Below are 21,668 nucleotides of genomic sequence, written 5' to 3'. Positions count from 1 at the left end.
TGAAAACTTGATGTAATTATTCTTTTGAAGAAGAAGATAAATATTAAGAAGCATTCGATGGTTTTTGACTTGGAGGGAGTTTTCCACCTAAAAATCTTTGTGTCCACTATCTTGATTATTATAGATCAACGACTTGAAAATTAGTCGCTTCGAGGGGGAAACCTCATTTACATCACATAAATAAACAATTCTTGGATTATACAAATGACAAGACCTCCTTGGTATATATAAGAGTCTAAGGGGTCAAAATATAATTAGAGCTTACATAACAATAATAATGTAATGGCACAACAATAACAATAGTACATTCCTATGGGGCACAATAATAACAATATGGGGGCTACATGGGCACATCAATAACAATAAGAGGGCTACACTAAAAATAAGAATAAGGAGAGTACACTACTATTATAGGGACCTAATATAATTGCAGTAGGTGGTGTCACAATAGTGACCTTACATGGTACCAAGAGATTGAATATCAGAGCAAACTATAAGACATATGCTAGTAGCCCTCATTGGACAAAGTTTGAGATAATTGCAAGCAGGTCATAGGGTTGACCTAAGACCTCTTGGATTGTTTCATCATCAAACATTAGTGCCCTGTACTTGCAACAACATTAACAACTTGGCACAAGTGATTTGGTTTGACTACCTATGAGCCCTTGAACGCATATTCATTCAAGAGTAGTGCGATACAGTGACATTGAACATTGCAAGTTGCATGAGTATAGGATTGACTAATACAGAGATCAGATTGATTATTTATTATAGAATAGTGAATTTGTTGTTTTTCTATAGTTATGGTTTACAACTAATGCAAAAGAAGATTGTCAATTTGATGTGCAAATTGAGTAACAGTTGGATTGACATTGTGATTAAGCAAATTTTGGTTCAGTGAGTAGTGGTTGAAGTATGATAGTACAATGGTCAAATCATGCAGTGTTGAGAAGTGTGGTTTCTAGGACTAGTTAGTGATATCCTTATCGAACAAAGCAACATAATCTTTATTATAGTTTCTTTATATTGATTTGAGCATAGGGGGATCTAGTTTGAAAGTTGTGAAACATGGTTCACTTGCTAATTAGGGTGACAAGGTGGTGGGAGGCAGGTGATTAGAGTCACCTTCAGGTTGGATCCTGAGAACACTTCAGGGTGACAAGGTGATGCTAGGGCAAGTTGGGGCCTACACAGGGCATGTAGCATCCATCAAGTTGTAGCTAGTACACAAGGTGTTGGAGCATCCATCAGGTTGGAGCCTAAGATCTAGGGCATTGGAGCGTCCTCTCAATTGCAGTTGATAAATAGGGTGTTGGAGCATCCTACAGGTAGGAGCTTGTAAAACAGGGGGCTGGAGCCTCCTTCATTTGGAGTTGAAAACTTGATATAATTATTCTTTTGAAGAAGAAGATAAATATTAAGACGCATTCGATGGTTTTTGACTTGGAGGGAGTTTTCCACCTAAAAATCTTTGTGTCCACTATCTTGATTATTATGCATTATTGAATGGTTTTGTCCACTGCTTTTTTCTATCTAATTAAATATTGTTGAAGATAAACTAATGCTCTGAAAATATTAATAAATTGCTAATTGCTAAGAAATACTTATTCAACCCCCTCTCAGTATTTCCAACAAGAACTTGGAAGGTCAAAGCATATTATGATTCATGACATGATGTAGAATGGAGCCATGAAGTTACAATGTATCTCCATTGACAAATAGGTAACCGATGCATTTTTGAGACAAACTTGGGCTTGTGGATATCTCCTCCCTAGTTGAGAAAGAGTGAGGATGGACATTGTGTTCTCCATGTGTCATGTACTATGACTAGGACTAACTGCCATAAGTCTAGTGCATGAACACGGGTAGGGAGAATGGTGGATTGAACAAGCATCAGGGAACATTCTTGAGATCTGTATTGTGACCAGGACTAACAAAGATAAGTCAAGTACATTTATCTAATATGGTTCGAAGAAATGATATTTCCTTGTGTCAAATATTGTGACAATGGATTAGGAAATGGTCCTTTGAGGACTTACTTTGGTGAACCTAGGTGGAGTATCTTCCTCAAATAGGTAGTGTGGTGTCCTATTGAATGCCTCCCAACATTGTGCTCTAATCTATAGAGAGATATAACACACTTATCAAGTCCTTGATAGTTTGACAATGTTGGTTATGATGATATTATCATCATTGATTTTTATCAATCCAGATCCTTTCTTATAGAAGTTCTCAACTTGAGAATATCCTAATAATTCATTATGAATACCTCCCTAGTTAAGAGGACGTGTTGGAATTGTAACTAGGTTCCGTATTCATAATTGTCACTGTATCAATATGTATTTTATGTAAAAAAAATAAAAGATGAAAAATTATTATTATTATCTAGCATGTTCTTCATTCTTTGTAACTTTGATCAAAAGAAAATGTAAAAGGGCATGTTCTTCATGACCCTTGTGAAAAGAAGAAAATTTGAATTTTAATAGTGTCATTTGTCCCTCCAAGTTTCTAATTCGGCCCTCTAGAAGATAAGTCGGCCTATCCAAAGGACGTGTCCCTTCACATGAATGAACAAGTATATATTGTCATATATTCTCCACCTTTTTGCAACCAATTCAATAATCATTTGTGGAAGAGAAACTTAGGTTTGTGGCATGGAAATACGAGGCACATTCTTTTAGAGGAAAATGAGCTTTTTGTGGCATCTTTTGTCTGTGATAATGCGAGTTTTCTAAGACACCTTGTAGAATTTCCTGTAAATTCACAAGCTCATGCAATTTACTAAAGCACAGGACAAGAATCTACTTCTACTTTCAACTAGCGGAAGCCAATGGATCAATGAAAACAATATGAACAAGAAGAAGATAAATCAATGGCACATTAAGTATCGGGGAAAGCCTCAACTGAAAACCCCCACTATCTGTTTTGCATTAAATCAGAAATTCAAGATGATAATACAATGCTTATTCTCAAAAGAACAATTCCAACACTCAGTATGATCAATCTCCCTACTCACAAGCAAGCTCAAGCCAATCTCTAGCCTCTTTTTTTGTTCTCCAAGATCCTAATTCCTTGCGCCCTTGGTCAAAGAATTTGGATGAATAATATATGTTTTTCTCAACCTTGAGCTTAACCTGCACAAGTATTTCCTATCCTCCGCCTGATGATGACTAATTTCTTTGGATGATAATGACTGGATGAGGGGTTTCCAAAGATTGCATGCATGATATTTACAACTCAGTAAATCATACAACTGATAGTACACTATCCCTGCACTCTAGTCTCAACTGGGTTTTCTCTGAAATGAAATGTATGAGTTTCTGATGAGGGAATCTTTAGTTAACTGGAGTAACACTTGTGGATGCACCATTGCACCAAGTGACTACTAATCCTCTATTAGTTCTACAAACAATTAGAACTAATTTAATTGACCATAACTCGGTAAACTGAGTTACCTAATTACAACTCATAAATATGCTCATCTTAGACCCCTAAAACTTAGGGAGTACATATACATGACTTCCAAAATACTTCCAACTCGAAATTCCTAAGTTAACTAAGTCAACTTAACTTAGTTAACTATTACAAGTTGCTATGAGAAAATAATTACAATTTTAATTCACAATTTAATTCAAGGACAAATTAAATTGGAATTTCTAGATTCTATTTTTAACATTTCTTGTTTCTATTTTCAACACACCTTCCTCTATGAAATGTGAGCTACTTGATGGACCATACATCTGTGACATGCGATCTACTTGATGGACCAAACCTCTGTGACATGCGAGCTACTTGATGGACCATTCCTCTGTGACATGCGAACTATATGATGGACCAGATCTCTATGTAAAGCGAGCTACATGAAGGCTACTATTTCTGATGATGCAAACTACAAGAAGACAAGATTTGGAGGGTTTAATTGGCACTAGGATCATTAGATAATTTGACTTGAATTTCTCTTGTTGACAAAGAATATATAAGGAAATGATTGATGGGTCTTCCCCTTATGGGTTTTTCCTTGGCCTTTGGCCTAATTTTTGGTGTCTCTTGTCTCTTGTGCTCCATGATCTCTATTTTTATTTGGATTTAAATGTATAATTGCTTGATGACATAACTTAATGAAGTAAAATCTATAAGGAAACATATATATAAGTCAGGTTAATAAATTCAATCTTGTAATCGAATGTCAACACTTCCTTCACCAAATTCTTAAACTCTTGTGCTTACAATCCCAAGCAATTGACAACATTGAACAATGATGCACACAGTTCGACACTATCCATAGTCGTCGATGTTATGTCTCAATTCTCAAAGACTCGACCCTCAAATTACTTCATATGCCCTCATTGAACAACCAAGTGTTTATCGTGCTAGAACACCAAATTTTATGTTTCATCAGACATTGGGGGTTCAAACCTAAAAAAATACATGTTATTGGAGGAAATTCTGAATTTTCTTAACACCAAAAATGGTCACAAAACCAAATTTATTTAGACCTTTGGATGGGAAAAAAATCTTGTCCCAAAACGTCACATTTTCATTAGTTGATGGAACCAAGCACCAAGATATAAGTGGATTCAACAAATGTTGCTCATCCAAACTTCTGGTATGGCAATGTTCCAAGGCCTTTAAGCACCAAGGCTACAACACAAAACTTCTATGACCAAGCACCAAGACCAGATGTTTATTAGGGCTTGGGATATCTGCAAAATATTAAATAATGCTTCTTGCCAGATTGCCAACATGGCGATATGCGAAGGAGCCTTGAGCCCTAAGTGTTGTACCTTATTACCTTTGTGACTAGTGTTGGACACAGATTGTCATTGATGTCAATATGGCAATATTCAAGAGGAGGAGACAGAGCATATCGGAGCCAAGAGGAGCAAATGGACCAAGAGGAGCAAATGGACCGAGAGGAGCAGATGGAGCAAGAGGAGCCAAGAGGAGCAATATATATAGAGCCATCGGTATATGCCAAAGAGAAGGTGCACACAGAGCCATCGGTGGAGCTGCAGGAGGAACCATATAGCAAGGAAGCATATCAGAGTCATCAGGAGCTATCGGAGGAGCAATGGATGCGTTTAAAAGCAAACAGAGGACGCAGAGAGCCATCAGAGCAAATAAGAGCAAACAAAGCCATCGGGAGGATTATAGTGTATATGGTATCAAAAGATAATTATATATATATAGCAGGCGGAATACACCATTGCTGAAACCGTTGTTGAACACTGTTGAAACCCCTGGAGAAAAGTTGCTGAAACACCAATTTCTCCGTTGCTGAAACACCGACACTTGTCAAAAATTTGCTGATACACCAGGTTCAGTGTTGCCGCAACACCAGTTTCAGCGTTGCTGCAACACCAGTTTCAGCGTTGCTGTAACACCAGTTTCGGCGTTGCTGAAACACCAGTTTCAGCGTTGCTGTAACACCAGTTTCGGCGTTGCTGAAACACCAGTTTCGGCGTTGCTAAAACACCTCCGCGACGACATTATATTTCCGCGTTGATAAAACACCTCCACGACGACATTATATTTTTGTGACACCATCAATCAAAGGTAATCATGAGGAAGATAAAGCGAATGGAGGAGGGAAGCCGGAAGGTCAAGTGAGTGTTGAGGAAGCCGAAGCTCAAGCGAGCGAGGAGGAAGCCAAAGAGCCATTGAGTAAGTGGAAATGAACGGACAAAGGCATGAGAATGTATAAAACAGTAAAAACAGGGAATTGTTGGGTGAGCTGCTATTGCTGCTGTTGCTGTTGCTGTTGTTGCTGCTGCTGCTGCTGTTGCTGCTGTTGCTGTAGCTGTTGTTGCTGTAGCTGCTGTTGCTGTTGCTGCTGTTGCTGTAGCTGTTGTTGCTGTAGCTGCTGTTGCTATTGCTTCTGTTGCTGTAGTTGTTGTTGCGATTGCTGCTGTTGCTGCAGCTGCTGAAAGTTGCTGAAATACACTGTGAAGGCCGTTACAACTGCTGAAAGTTGCTGAAATATGCTGGAGGAAATAGAGGCCGTATGAGGGTCCAACAAAACAGAAAGAGGGATGAAGGACCAACAGAAACAGCCAGCAGAGAAATAGTCATGCTGAAGCATTCATTGTGACAATGAGAACATAAGCTTGAACAGAAAATTGTTCTTTATACAGAGTTTAGTGCAGCTAACAGAAGACTGACTAAAGCTGTGTGAAGACATTATCAGAGAACAAAATGGCTATTGGAGACTATGTGTGGGCAGTGTGCAAAGTTGTAAAGACTCATTCATAAGAAGACGGGTTGTCATTGATACTGTCGCTTGGAGACTACAGTGAAGCTGTAAATAGATAGAACTCAGCAGAGAAGAGTTCTGAGAGCAGAAGGATTGGAGTCCTTGGGGTTGGTGCCTCAAAAGTGAGAAGGATTGAAGTCCTTGGGCTGGTGCCTCAGAAGTAAGTAGGATTGGAGTCCTTGGGGTTGAAGCCTCAGAAGTAGGAAGGATTGAAGTCCTTGAGAGTTTGTGCTCCTAAGTCCAAGATTGGTGTCTTGACAAAATAGAGTTGGTGCTCTGGAGGTTGGAGACTCACCAAAGTCCAAGTTGGAGCTTGGCAACTGATTGCAACCATCTATATATTGTATTTATTTTACTACACAGTTTACATTAATAAAAGCATTTATTCTTGTTGTTCATCTTGGGTTCTGAATATATATGTTTTAACTGGTAAAACAATAGTGGGAAAAAGAAATACTGATTCACCCCCCCTCTCAGTATTTCCAACAATTGGTATCAGAGCTGGCTTCTTCATTCTAGCCTAACAGCTTGAAGAAGGATCAGCAACCATGATGAGAAATCATGAAGCATCAGGAAAACCTCCTCTGTTTGATGGCACTAACTTTGGGTTTTGGAAGAAAAGAATGACTTACTATTTAATGTCCCTTGGACCTGAAGTCTGGCATTTTTGTCAAACTGAATACCGAGCGACTTCCACTCTTCCAACAGACCAAGACGAGAGGAAAGCCTACATTGCAAATGCAAAAGCCATGAACTCTATCACTAGTGGAATCACTGATTCTGAGTTTACAAAAATCATGCACTGTAACTCTGCCAGAGAAATGTGGGAGAAGCTAGTTAGTTTGTACGATGGAGACTCAAAAGTCAAAAAGGCAAAGCTTCAAACTCACAGAAGACAATTTGAAAGTTTGAAGATGGAAGAGGAAGAAGATATTGCAGCATACCTCCTCCGAGTAGCTGAAGTGGTAAATTCCCTGAAAGGATTGGATGAAAAGGTTGAAGAAAGTACTATTGTACAAAAGGTATTAAGGTCCCTTCTAGACAGATTTGACTCCAAAATAAGTGCTATAGAAGAATCAAAGGATCTTGACACCCTCAAAATGGATGAACTCCATGGAATTCTCACTGCCTATGAAATGAGGAAAGGTGGACCTAGCTCCAAAGATGCAGCATTCAAGGCCTTAAAGTCAAAGAAAGGGAAAGAAAGGAATGACTGTAGTGATCAGTCAGATGTGGAATCCGAATTGGCTCAATATGTACGAAAGCTGAAGAGAGGATCTAAGCTTAAAGGCAAGTATCCTCTTATCTGTTTTAAATGTGGTAAAATAGGTCATTATGCAACAAAATGTCCTCATAAACATGACAGTGATGATGAAAGAAATTCTAAAAGAATGACATATAAAAAGAAAGGGTTCAATAAGAAAAACCTTCTCTCTAAGCAAGATGAGTCTGATGAGGATGAGTTTATGGTCATCAAAAAGAAATCAGATGAGGAAAGCAATCATGATGAAAGCCAAGAAGCACTATTCATGGCACTCACAGATGATGATGACTCGGGGCAAGAAGGAAATGTGGATGAACTGTTAATAAGTGCCATTGAAGAGAATGAGAAACTACGGAACAAAATTATCTCTCTCAAAGTGGAAAACGAGGAAATAAGAAGGAGAGAAGATCTCTTGAAAACAAAGCTTAAGGAAAAAGAAGAGACTTGTGAAGAACGTGAGGCCGAAGTAGTATCTCTGAGAAAGGAGTTGGAGCAAATTAAAAAGGGATGTAAAAGCTCTCAAATACTTGATACTATTCTGAAAAATCAAAAACCTCAACATGATAAGTCTGGAATAGGTTTCAAGGGAGAATCCTCAAGCACTAAGAATAGTGCGAAAAGCTATGCCGATGCACTTTCCTGCAACCCAAAAGATGAAAAAGTTTCTTATCAAAAGTGCATCCCAGATTCCAAGAATCAAGAAAGAGTTATTCCAAAGAAGAATGTGGAGTCGAATCATGGACACTACAGCAAATACAAACCTGTACTCCACCAAGGGCCCATCAAAAATCCAAAGGACGAGGGAGGAGTAATTCTCAGAAAAGAAGGCGAATTAAACCTTGGTTGCTTCAAAACCATATTTCTTGGACACTGTTTTCACTGTAAAAACTTCGGTCACCAAGCTAGACACTGTATGGCTCGCAGAAGTGAAAAGACAACGCAAAATGACCGAGTAATCAACTCATATGCTCCCAAAAGACAGGGACAAATCAAAACCTTCAACTCATTCGATCCCTTGACTAAATTTGATTTGACTTGCTCTTTTTGCTACAATAATGGACACTATGAACAAAACTGCCCACTCAAAGGAAGAAAAACGAGCAGCAAGATCTCTGCAATGGACAAATGCGGCCTGGCTCTATTTGCGCAAAATAATGGAAACCAGTGGTTTGTGGATAGTGGGTGCTCCAGACACATGACAGGAGACAAAAGGAAATTTATCTCACTGAGCAAAAAGGAAGGGAATGTGTCCTTTGGAAGCGGAACTGGCAAAATTGCAGGAAGAGGAACAGTTACTTTGATCAATGGAAAAGGAAAAGCTCAAGATGCTCTGTTGGTTGACGGACTCAAACACAACCTTCTGAGTGTCAGCGAAATTTGTGATCAAGGACATAAGGTTGTCTTCAGCACCAAAGACTGTGAAATAAGGAACTCTGTTTCTGGAAAACTTGTGGCAAAAGGAGTAAGAACACCAGACAATATTTACGTTCTGAACAAGATTCAGGAGAACAAATGCTACTTGAGTCAGGCAGATGAGAGTTGGTTGTGGCACAAGAGACTTGGACATACCAGCTTCGAAAATCTGGTCAATATCAGCAAAATCAAAGCTGTACAAGACATCCCAAGGTTGTCCAAACCAAAGCAAGCAGTGTGTGGTCCATGTCAACATGGAAAACAGACCAGAACCAGCCACAAGACAAAGGAACACTGTACATCAAAGCCCTTGGAGATCATCCATGCTGATGTGTGTGGGCCAACTAGAAATCAAGCACTCCAAGGAGAAAGGTACTTTGTGTTATTTGTTGATGATTATACTAGAATGATGTGGATATATTTCATAAAGTATAAATCTGAAACTTTTGAGTGTTTTAAGAATCTAAAAGCCCTTATAGAAAACGAAAAAGATTCAAAAATTAAGTGTCTCAGAACAGACAGAGGAGGAGAATTCACATCAAACGAGTTCAGTGAGTTCTGCAATATTCATGGAATTAAAAGGGAATTCTCGGCTGCCAGAACACCTCAGCAAAATGGGGTAGTTGAAAGACGAAACCGAACTGTCCAAGAAATGGCAAGAACCATGCTGTTAGCAGCAGACCTACAACCTAAATTCTGGAGGGAAGCAGTAGGGACAGCTGTCTATACATTGAATCGGACTCAATTAAGATCAAATTGTGATAAAACTCCTTATGAGCTATGGAAAGGGAGACCTGCTTCGGTGAAGTATTTCAAAATATTTGGAAGCAAGTGCTTCATAAAAATAAATGATGGTTCACCTGGAAAATTTGATTCTCGGGTTGATGAGGGGATATTTCTTGGATACTCTCCACGGAGCAAGGCTTACAAATGCTACAATTTTCGACTGAAGAAAATAGTGGAAAGCATCGATGTTAAGGTTGACGAAGATCTTCCAAAAAAGGAAATTGAAGAACAGGAAGATGACTTTCTCATTGAAGAAGAATCTAAAGAAGAAGAGATAGATGATGAAGAAGAAGAAGAGGAAAGAGAACCGGCTTATACTCCTTCAAAGATGAAGTATGTAGAAAGATACCATCCAGAAGAACAGATCATTGGCGATAAAGATGAAGGTGTGCAGACCAGAAGAAGGATAACAACCTCACCCAAGAGAAAAGCCATTGCCCTCCTATCTATGATAGAACCAGAAACATTCACAGAAGCAAGTAAGGATCCTCATTGGGTAAAAGCAATGGAAGAAGAAATATTCCAAATTGAGAAGAACAAGACATGGGAGCTGGTACCTCGTCCGAAGGACAAAAACATAATAGGAACCAAATGGGTGTTCAAAAATAAAATGAATGAGGAAGGACAGGTTATCAGAAACAAGGCAAGACTTGTTTGCAAAGGCTATTCGCAAATTGAAGGAGTTGACTTTGAAGAGACGTTTGCACCAGTGGCCCGTATGGAAGCTATCAGGATGTTTTTAGCATTTGCTTGCTCGAAAGGATTCAAAATCTATCAAATGGACGTGAAATCAACATTTCTAAATGGGGAACTCAAGGAGGAAGTCTACATGGAGCAGCCAGAAGGTTTTGATCTGACAGCAGGAAAGGACCTAGTCTGTAAGTTGAAAAAGGCTTTGTATGGGTTGAAACAAGCTCCTAGAGCTTGGTATGCAAGATTGGATAACTATCTCCAACAACAAGGCTTCAAAAAGGGAGTGGCTGGAAGCAATCTATACATAAAGACAGATCAAGGTAAGTTACTAGTTGCTCTTGTTTATGTCGATGATCTGATTTTTGCTAGTAATAATGATGAAATGAGCCATGAATTTTCTCAAAGCATGGCAAAAGAATTTGAGATGTCAATGATAGGAGAACTGTCCCACTTCCTTGGACTTCAAGTATCTCAAACCATAGCAGGATTGTATATATCTCAAGGCAAATATCTAAAAAACATGCTCAAAAAATATGGAATGGAGGACTGTGCACCCATGAGCACTCCCATGACCACAAACTGCAAACTGAGCAAAGATGATGACTCCCCTCTAGTAGATGCAACTCATTACAGGTCAATGATTGGAGCCCTTCTATACTTAACAACTACACGACCAGACATAATGCAAGCAGTAGGAATGGTGGGAAGATTTCAATCGGCTCCCAAACAATCTCATTTATTAGCTGTAAAAAGAATTCTCAGATACCTGAAGGGAACTTCTGATTTCGGTCTTTGGTACCCAAGGAACTCAACCCTGACTGTAACTGCATACACCGATGCTGATTGGGCTGGAAATATAGATGATCGGAAAAGTACTAGTGGAAATGCATTCTTCCTAGGAGACTGTTTGGTATCCTGGCTCAGCAAAAAACAGTCATCCATATCACTATCCACAACCGAAGCCGAGTATATCGCTGCAGCAGACTGTTGCTCTCAGATACTTTGGATGAAGGAAGCACTAAAAGATGTCGACATATGTACAGATAAACCAATTACCGTTTATTGTGACAACACTAGTGCTATCAGTCTCAGCAAAAATCCAGTGATGCACTCAAGAACCAAACACATACCAATCAAGTATCATTTCCTCCATGAGCAAGTAGCTGAATAAAACATCGCTCTAGAATATATCAGTACTAAGGAGCAAATAGCTGATATTTTCACAAAACCTCTTCCTCAGGAAGCATTCGAACATCTGCGACAAAAGATGGGGGTTATTTCTTTATCATCACTCAAGTTCATTCATAAAGATGCAGCAGGACAGGGGGAGCAGCTTGACAGGGGGAGTTCGTAGCATTCCTTTGCCATTGATGTCAAAGGGGGAGAAGGCAGGAGAATATTGCCATCAATAACAAAGGGGGAGATTGTTGGACGCAGATTGTCATTGATGTCAATATGGCAATATTCAAGAGGAGGAGACAGAGCATATCGGAGCCAAGAGGAGCAAATGGACCAAGAGGAGCAAATGGACCGAGAGGAGCAGATGGAGCAAGAGGAGCCAAGAGGAGCAATATATATAGAGCCATCGGTATATGCCAAAGAGAAGGTGCACACAGAGCCATCGGTGGAGCTGCAGGAGGAACCATATAGCAAGGAAGCATATCAGAGTCATCAGGAGCTATCGGAGGAGCAATGGATGCGTTTAAAAGCAAACAGAGGATGCAGAGAGCCATCGGAGAAAATAAGAGCAAACAAAGCCATCGGGAGGATTATAGTGTATATGGTATCAAAAGATAATTATATATATATATATAGCAGGCGGAATACACCATTGCTGAAACCGTTGTTGAACACTGTTGAAACGCCTGGAGAAAAGTTGTTGAAACACCAATTTCTCCGTTGCTGAAACACCGACACTTGTCAAAAATTTGCTGATACACCAGTTTCAGCGTTGCTGCAACACCAGTTTCAGCGTTGCTGTAACACCAGTTTCGGCGTTGCTGAAACACCAGTTTCAGCGTTGCTGTAACACCAGTTTCGGCGTTGCTGAAACACCTCCGCGACGACATTATATTTCCGCGTTGATAAAACACCTCCACGACGACATTATATTTTTGTGACACCATCAATCGAAGGTAATCATGAGGAAGATAAAGCGAATGGAGGAGGGAAGCCGGAAGGTCAAGTGAGTGTTGAGGAAGCCGAAGCTCAAGCGAGCGAGGAGGAAGCCAAAGAGCCATTGAGTAAGTGGAAATGAACGGGCAAAGGCATGAGAATGTATAAAACAGTAAAAACAGGGAATTGTTGCGTGAGCTGCTATTGCTGCTGTTGCTGTTGCTGTTGTTGCTGCTGCTGCTATTGTTGCTGCTGTTGCTGCTGTTGCTGTTGTTGCTGTAGCTGTTGTTGCTATAGCTGCTGTTGCTGTTGCTGCTGTTGCTGTAGCTGTTGTTGCTGTTGCTGCTGTTGCTGTAGCTGTTGTTGCTGTAGCTGTTGTTGCTATTGCTTCTGTTGCTGTAGTTGTTGTTGTGATTGCTGTTGTTGCTGCAGCTGCTGAAAGTTGCTGAAATACGCTGTGAAGGCCGTTACAACTGCTGAAAGTTGCTGAAATATGCTGGAGGAAATAGAGGCCGTATGAGGGTCCAACAAAACAGAAAGAGGGATGAAGGACCAACAGAAACAGCCAGCAGAGAAATAGTCATGCTGAAGCATTCATTGTGACAATGAGAACATAAGCTTGAACAGAAAATTGTTCTTTATACAGAGTTTAGTGCAGCTAACAGAAGACTGACTAAAGCTGTGTGAAGACATTATCAGAGAGCAAAATGGCTATTGGAGACTATGTGTGGGCAGTGTGCAAAGTTGTAAAGACTCATTCATAAGAAGACTGGTTGTCATTGATACTGTCGCTTGGAGACTACAGTGAAGCTGTAAATAGATAGAACTCAGCAGAGAAGAGTTCTGAGAGCAGAAGGATTAGAGTCCTTGGGGTTGGTGCCTCAAAAGTGAGAAGGATTGAAGTCCTTGGGCTGGTGCCTCAGAAGTAAGTAGGATTGGAGTCCTTGGGGTTGAAGCCTCAGAAGTAGGAAGGATAGAAGTCCTTGAGAGTTTGTGCTCCTAAGTCCAAGATTGGTGTCTTGACAAAATAGAGTTGGTGCTCTGGAGGTTGGAGGCTCACCAAAGTCCAAGTTGGAGCTTGGCAACTGATTGCAACCATCTATATATTGTATTTATTTTACTACACAGTTTACATTAATAAAAGCATTTATTCTTGTTGTTCATCTTGGATTCTGAATATATATGTTTTAACTGGTAAAACAATAGTGGGAAAAAGAAATACTAATTCACCCCCCCTCTCAGTATTTCCAACAACTAGGAATTGAACTAGGAACTTATCAGGGCTTCGACTATAGGCCCAAACCCAAAATAAACATCTAACCAAATTTCCAATACGATGATATGTCGAGGGCTTTAGCCCTTAGGTGTTACACCTTAACACTCATGCGATCGGGGGCAGAGTTTAAAGGCTTACATATGCCAGATATGGAAGAAATGAAGAAAGCACACCTTTTGATAAAATGTTGATAGTATGGTATGCTGAGGGCTTTAAGCCCATGGTGCACTTTAGCATCTTTACCACAAGGGGCTATGACTGGGGGTTGTAGGTATCATATAACATAGAAATTCATTAACTTTACACCTTTTCAACAATACATCAATATGGCGACGCACTGAAGCCTTTAGCCCTTAGGCACTACAACATAGCACCATGTAATTGAGGTTGTTGCCAAGAGCTAAGGCGACCCAAAACGACAATATTTGCAGGATTTTTATGTTATACAATTTTTTTGGGTTTTTCAATAAACAATAAGATACATTTTTTGGCTTTATGGCTCAAAACCAATACTTGTTAATAGACTCTTTGGTCAATCTTCGTGTTTGAGGCCTCAAACATCCTCCTCAAACTTCATACTGCACCTATGCTCCTCTGTTCCTTTTATGCACTTACCTTAAATCACAACACATGAGATACATGCACACTATTCAATTACACTCACCCATCTAGTATTTATAGTGATTTGGAACTTAAGGTTGGGTCGACTTGTAACTATTGGCTAGGTCTGACCCAACATCTCCAACGTTAGATTCCTCTAGCTTGGTTCCTTTCTTCCTTGGGCCAACATATCCTTAGGTCTTTCCTTCTAACTTGGGTTCATGATATGTCCCCCTTGAATTCGACACTCTTTTTTAACTTTAACATAAATGACAACAAAATAGTCTCATAGGTCTTCGCCTAGCTTTGACATCAATAATAAGAAAAATATCTCATAGATCTCCCCCTATATTTAACATCAATAACAATACAATTTGTAATAAAACACTACAATTTGTAATAAAATTGTGCGTTTTATTATACTACATGGAACTTAAAATTATATATATTACGAAAAGTAATGTAACATAACTTTTTTTTCAGTTTACCGTATCAAAGTTCCTTATAAGAGGATGCTTGTATAAGTAATGAAATCCCAACTTCGAAATAAGGATGCTGAGTAACACAACTTTTTTTTAGTTTACTTTATCAAAGTTCCTTATAAGAGGATGCATGCTTGTATAAATAATGAAATCCCAAGTTAGAAATAAGGATAATGAGTAACACCCTTGTCAACACAACACCTATATGAGATTTCGTATTCATGCAACAACAAATACATGGACACCTTAGATATTACCCCTCCACTGAAGTTAATTTATTGAAGCTAACTTCATGGTTACGGGATGGTGGTTTAGAAAGGGTGATGAAAGTTAAGTATGCACAATTTTCTTTCTTCCACATCCTTTAGGATAGATCTTTTTAGGCCATTTCCCTTTTATGAGTTATGTAGAATTTTTTTAATGGTGAGAGTTAGTTCAAGAAAATGGAAACATGTTTCCATTTAATGATTTGTGTTTTTTTTTAACTGAAAGTTTTAGATTATATTATTGAAAAAGATTATTTGGATGTATTTTTTAATAAAAATTGTTAGATTGTGTTATTGGATTGAGAAGAAAATGTTAGATCATGTTATTAAAATAAATATTAGTATAAATTTGAAACATGAACTAAATCTCTCAAACCTTTTAATAATAAATAGGGTAAGTTGTTTTATATTTCCTAAGACAAGATTATGCATTATTAACTAACAAAGATTAGTAAAATATCACTTGGTCATGTTGATGCCATTAGAGTGATTATAGAATGAAGCAAACCAAGCACACCAACATCAAAGCTAAAAAAACAGATATGCATTAGAGGAATATTTGAACTACTTTTAATTCATTATATATAAATTTATTGGTGACAATACAATGGATGATATATTCTTGAATACATATTTTAATTATTATGAACCAAAAGGACGGATTGATTAGTAATTTTTGAGAAGGACAAAATTGTTGATTCTAAAAAATGCAAATCTAAGAAATTTTGGTTGCTTTACATCCTGGAACAAGACCATGATTGGGGCAACCCCTTCCATGCACTCCCTGCCATGGAAGGAAAAGGATCTTACACTACATTAAAATTTCAGCCCCTCAAAATACTATTTCATTGTAACATAAAAATGATTTGCCCAAATTTTATGCTATAAAATCATTTTAAAAAAAAGGAGTAAATTGGCAAATTTTTTCTTTGGAAAAACCATGGAAAATTAGCCCACCTACAAATATTAGCCCCTAAAATTTTCCTTGGTGGAATAATCAAGCATGGAAAGACATAATTCCTGGCAAACAATTATACATGTTCATAATTAAGTATAATCACACACACACAAGATTAGTACTTAGATATTTTCATAAGAAAACTTGAAACTAACAAATGTAGATTTATAAATAAAGGCATAAAATTTATTTAAAAAAAAAAGATATGAGCAACTTTATGCCGAAAATTAGCCCACCTACAAATATTAGCCCCTAAAATTTTCTTTGGTGGAATAATCAAGCATGGAAAGACAATTCCTAGCAAACAATTATACATGTTCATAACTAAGTATAACCACACACACACAAGATTAGTATTTAGATATTTTCATAAGAAAACTTGAAACTAACAAATGTAGATTTATAAATAGAGGCATAAAATTTATTTTAAAAATAAGATATGAGCAACTTTATGCCCCATCATAGATAACTAGTGTAGATGCCACCCTCAGGTTGGGCTACAAGGCCACGGAGGCAAAGGAAACAAGTTATAGGCCTACAACTCACCCAACCCAAATCAAATTACTCTCATGACTTATCATATGTTCTTACTACAAAGTACTCTAGGCACCTCATCTAATGATTTAAAAGCCATGACAATCTCTTCAACTACACTACATAAGGATAATCTTCCTTTTCTCTACTCAACAATTCGTTATGAATCTTCATCCCTTCAATGCTCTTCAATGTTGGTACAAAGAGTGAAATATGCTAATTGCCATCTAGGACTAACATGGAAAGGTAAAACTTTCTTTATCAAGAAGTCACTAAGCAACAATAACTAGTGGATGAAGGCCTCAAAACTTGCTCAACCACTATGTTTATCTACCACTTATCTCCCTCTCAAATATATGCAAATCCTCCATCACAAAGTTCATTTGGGCACTTTGAAATTTGCTTAGAGAGTAGCCCAGGGACACTATGGCATGAAAGCTAGTGGAGAGCATAAACCTGAGAATGATAAGAATGGCTAAGTCAATGACAATAAAAAAATAAAAATGTCTTCACACTTTCCTAAATTGATTGTATTATGCCTATGTTTTCATAAATATGTGAGGTTTGGGTAGACAACCTCACCAACATCCACTATGGTTAGGTTAGGCATCTTAGTCAAAGAACATAGTAGAGATGAAGATTGTTGAAATTAACATACATGATAGAAAAACTTAATTTCTCGAAATGACACTTAATAATAAAAAATTACTTTTTTAAATATTTCATTTTTCATTCCCCTCATGTAGAATCACAACCTTTCCATACCACCAAATAATATTTACACAATAAAATGATAACCTACAATTTAAAACATACAAAATTATAGTCACAGATAATATTTCCATAACAAAATGATAACCTGCCATTTAATACATAATTTTTTTACATAACAAAGTGATAACCTACCATTTAATACCTAAAAAATTATAATCACAAAATTTGCATGCCATGCCTAACTATCAGTCATAAGACCTTACCAATTATGGCAAAATTAAATAACAATTAAAAAAAAAACATTATAAAGTTATAAGCCATATTATCGCATCTATATTTCTAATTCGTTTATTTATTTATCCAATTTTTAACTATTACATACCCAAATGGTCAACAATAAAATAGCCATAGCCAAAATAAACCAGATCATAAGTTTTCTTATAGCCAAAATAAACCAGATCATAAGTTTGGTAAGAAAGAGGATGGAAAATGGGAAACCTACCTGTCAAATGGAGGACTATAATACAATTGAAAGTCGAGATTAACAATCGCTGCCATGGATCAACAGAGATTAATCAAAAGAGTTTCAGGGATCGTTTTCTGTGGACTTCTCTGAATCGGAAACAAAGCTGACAATAGCAAGGGCGTTGCTCACTAGATCGGTGACCCTTTCTACCCTTTGCTTCATGTTTTCATTCATGCTCACACCCATATCTTCAAACCCTTCCACGCAGGTCGAAGGGTTAGTGAGCGCCGCGCTGAGCCATGTCCTCAGATCGCTTATCCTCTGCTTCCAACCTTGCTCTGCAAGTAGCGAAACCGAAGAGTTAAGCTGATCCACTGTATCATTCAAGAGTTTCCTGCAATCTTCAAGGGCGCCGAGGCTGTTGCCTACCTCTGTTCTGTACAGATCAATGGCAAATTGGGAAACCCTAATGGCCTCGTCACGGCTAACCTCCACTGCGATTCTTGCAAGCTCGCTCATGTTAGCCCGCAGATGCCCTGCACACGGCCGTAAAGCCGACATACAGAGGTCGTGGTGGGAAGTTGAGTTGCAGACCTTGAGGACGAGATCTGACGATCGAATCCGATTAGGGCCAGATTCCTCACCATGGGTATATTGAATACACGCATAAATTAAACCAATGAGAAGTACGGTGGAACATATTAGAGCCAGAAGGGCTTTCTTCCTCTTCTGTTTCTTTGCCTCATGGCTTGATGCAGCAGGTGAAGGAACAATTTTATCGTAGCCTTTATAAGCATTCATCTCTCTGTCGATATTACCAGACACAGATTGGACTCCTCAAATTTCTTAGGTTCTTGGTTCTGCTCCACACACCTTTAAAACATGAGATTTATAGAGATGTATGAACAGAGATGTGTTGTGCAAGTCAAATTAGGACAGTGGCTCGGTGGACATAACAACTATTTCGTGCAAAGAAATGGAAAGCGCGATGAAAGGGATGAAAGGGGTGTTGTGAAAACACGTCTGTTGACACACATTAACAGGTTTGTTTTCAATGGTATGTTAAACCATGCAGGTGAATGTCAACTCTGGCTTTTTACTCCAGCTGAAAGTCCACAGTCCAAATCCTATGGTGTTGACATTTCTTTATTATTATATCACACTTACAATTTAATGAAGCAAAGTTAGTAGGTTAATGGTTCAAATTTCCATTTAATGAAGCAAAGTTAGTAGGTTAATGGTTCAAATTTCCATTAGGAGAAAGGGTTGAGGGTGACACCTATCCACGAGTTTAAAAATTGTTACAGGAGTTTAGAGAAATTGTTCCATGGAACTCTCTGCACTACTGAGCCTCACTTCTCCATCCAATATTGGAGATAGTCCCAGCCTAGACCATATTCAGCTGAAAATAATGAGAAAATCATTTCATTTGAAAATAAAATAAATAAAAAATTTAGATTAATAATTTATAAGTGAAATTAAATTTATTTTATTTAATATTTTATTTTTTATAATTTATTAAATATAGTTAATGATTTAGAACATGTAGTTCCCAGAAAAAAGGTATAAGTTCAAATTTAAAAGAGGGATAGAGTATGTATACATCCATAGATTTGTTTATTGTGTGGTTTTGATGCAAGAGAATTCATCCAATCTGATAAGACCCATTAGTCTTAATTCACATTTACTAAAGGGAGTGGGTTCCCTTCATCATTTTTTTTATTTTCCTAAGTTTAGTTGAGTTTGAGGAGATTTTAAGTTGTAAATTTAAATTGTGGAGAATATGTAATGAATGTAGAGATTTTAGAGATAGTTGAGAAATCCTAGGAAGAGTGAAGATTTGAAGGATTTAAAAACTTAATTTAGGATTTGTTTGAGAAAAGAGTGGAACTAAAGAGGTACTTTAGGAGAAAGTGATAGATTGTTGGATCTGAACTAAATTGGTTCATGAATCCGTATTTGTATAAATTGTGATCTTTTGAATAATTAAAGGTTAGAGAGAGAGAGAGGAAAAGGAGAGAGTTAGAGGTTAGACAGAGTTCTGAGATAGAGTGTTAGAGTAGGTAGAGTGTTACAGAGTGTTGGAGTTGATCAGAACATGAGATGTTCTGTATATTATGTAAATATTGTTATTAATGGAAGGAGTTGTGTGCAAAACTTGTTTCTACGTGTTTTTATTATGTGAGTTGATTCTTTAAATGTAGGTTGAATCCTCTGTTAAATACTAGTGTTATTGATCGTCGATTGGATACAGACAGAGATCGAATGAACTAGTGAATCATCATTGATCACATGTTAGATCTGTTTATGAGAAGATTGATGATGTTCACTGATGAAGGCGCATTCACCTTAACACAAGAAAACGGACCCAAAACATTATAAGACCGAGTTGACTGATAAATTTGTGAAGAAACCTCGAAATAGTCAGAACCGTCCGATCAAGCAAAGCCGTTAGATCCACAGTCATCGCATGCCAAGATGTGCAAGCGTTAATCCAAATGGAAAGTGGTTTATGTAGGCAGAAGCGGTTTCTCGCGTGCCTTCAAAACCATAAGCGATATTTTAAAAAACGGACACTATATTTTATTAAATTGGGCTAACAGACCAGTCAATCGTGCCCGTCTGATTAAAGGAGGCAGATCCGACGGATATCGTGCGGAAACTAAACGGAGTTTAATTTCATTTTCGAACCCGATGAATTATCAACTATGGTTTAATCTAGTTGGATTCTGATTGATTGTAACTGTTCATTATGAAGGGCACGATTTGACGGTGATCGCATGGGTAAGGTGCACGTGAATTAATTTAGGAATCAGACCTGATAGGGTTATAAGCTGTGGTTTTATCTTTTGGGATCTGTGTAAAATTTGAGGTTTCGCCATATTTCGGGTAATTGAAGGAATTAAGCTATTTTAGCAAGATAGTGAAGTGAAGGTTTAAAGCGGGTTTTATATTGTTTTGAATTCCAATAAAGCGCTCGGGGTTTGTTAAATCAATTTTAACAAGGATTTAATAAGTTTTAAGTTTGGATTTATGTAAAGGGTGTAGTTTCACTTCATGAAAGAAGGATACGTGGGCCATAACACATAGGCCCATGAGGGAATTTTGAAAAGGTGCAGTTTGGCTACATCAAAGTGGTATCAGAGCAGAAGGAGATTCTGCGCAGAGGTACAATTATGTTGTGACTTGGTAAGTGTGTGGACTTTGTATTTTTTGTGTAGAGTAATAGCAGAGGAAGGTGAGGAGATTTGCAGCAGCCTAGAGCAAGGAGTGCTCATATGGTTCCAGAGGAGAGAACGAGAGAAATGCTAATAGACTGAGCTCAGAGGAGAAAAGCTTGGTGAAACATGTGTAGCAAGAAGGGGACTTGCTACTACAGAGGCTGATTGCAACTCACAAGTTAAAGTTGTTAGAGAGACAAGAAGCACAGGATAAGCAAAATCAGAGCACAAATGATACTGAGATCAGAATAGGGAAACAATGAATCCTCTGGCGAACGTCTGGTAAGAATATTTATTTTGAAAACTTTTACAGAGACTTGTTTGAATGTCCAAAGAACAACAAGGGAGTGAAATTTCAGAGGAGAAGACGTTTTCCTTACAGGCAGTGAAATTTCCATATTTGAAGTCAGTGCTTAATCGTGTTTAAATTTAGACTGAAGACTGGATTCGATAGATCTGAAAGAAGAGCCACTACAAGGATTGAAATTTGGAATTTGTAGAAGCAAGACAAGGTTTTCTTACAAAAACATTGTGAGAAGGAATTTCTCATAATTCAAGAAGCTGAAGACAAGCAAATGAGAGTTTGTAACCAGAATGAAGCATCTTTAGTAGAGGATCAAGATAGAA

General features: G+C 37.9%; 1 protein-coding gene across 1 annotated transcript; it reads right to left on the bottom strand.

Annotated features, from left to right (window-relative positions):
* Nucleotides 1-17,940: 17,940 nt before the first annotated feature.
* Nucleotides 17,941-18,621, bottom strand: LOC149175187 (pectinesterase inhibitor 6-like). Its single transcript, XM_089421066.1, has one exon. It carries the CDS (start codon nucleotides 18,619-18,621, stop codon nucleotides 17,941-17,943), a length of 681 nt encoding a protein of 226 aa, XP_089277192.1.
* Nucleotides 18,622-21,668: the final 3,047 nt, after the last annotated feature.

Source organism: Pinus tabuliformis, chromosome 4_1 (assembly GCF_031772625.1).
Source record: "Pinus tabuliformis cultivar Carrire ecotype Pingquan chromosome 4_1, CPIR1, whole genome shotgun sequence".
In the NCBI taxonomy this organism is placed as follows: Eukaryota; Viridiplantae; Streptophyta; class Pinopsida; order Pinales; family Pinaceae; genus Pinus; species Pinus tabuliformis.
The sequence above is the reverse complement of the archived record's forward strand: the minus strand, read 5'-3'. Positions and strand labels throughout refer to the sequence as shown.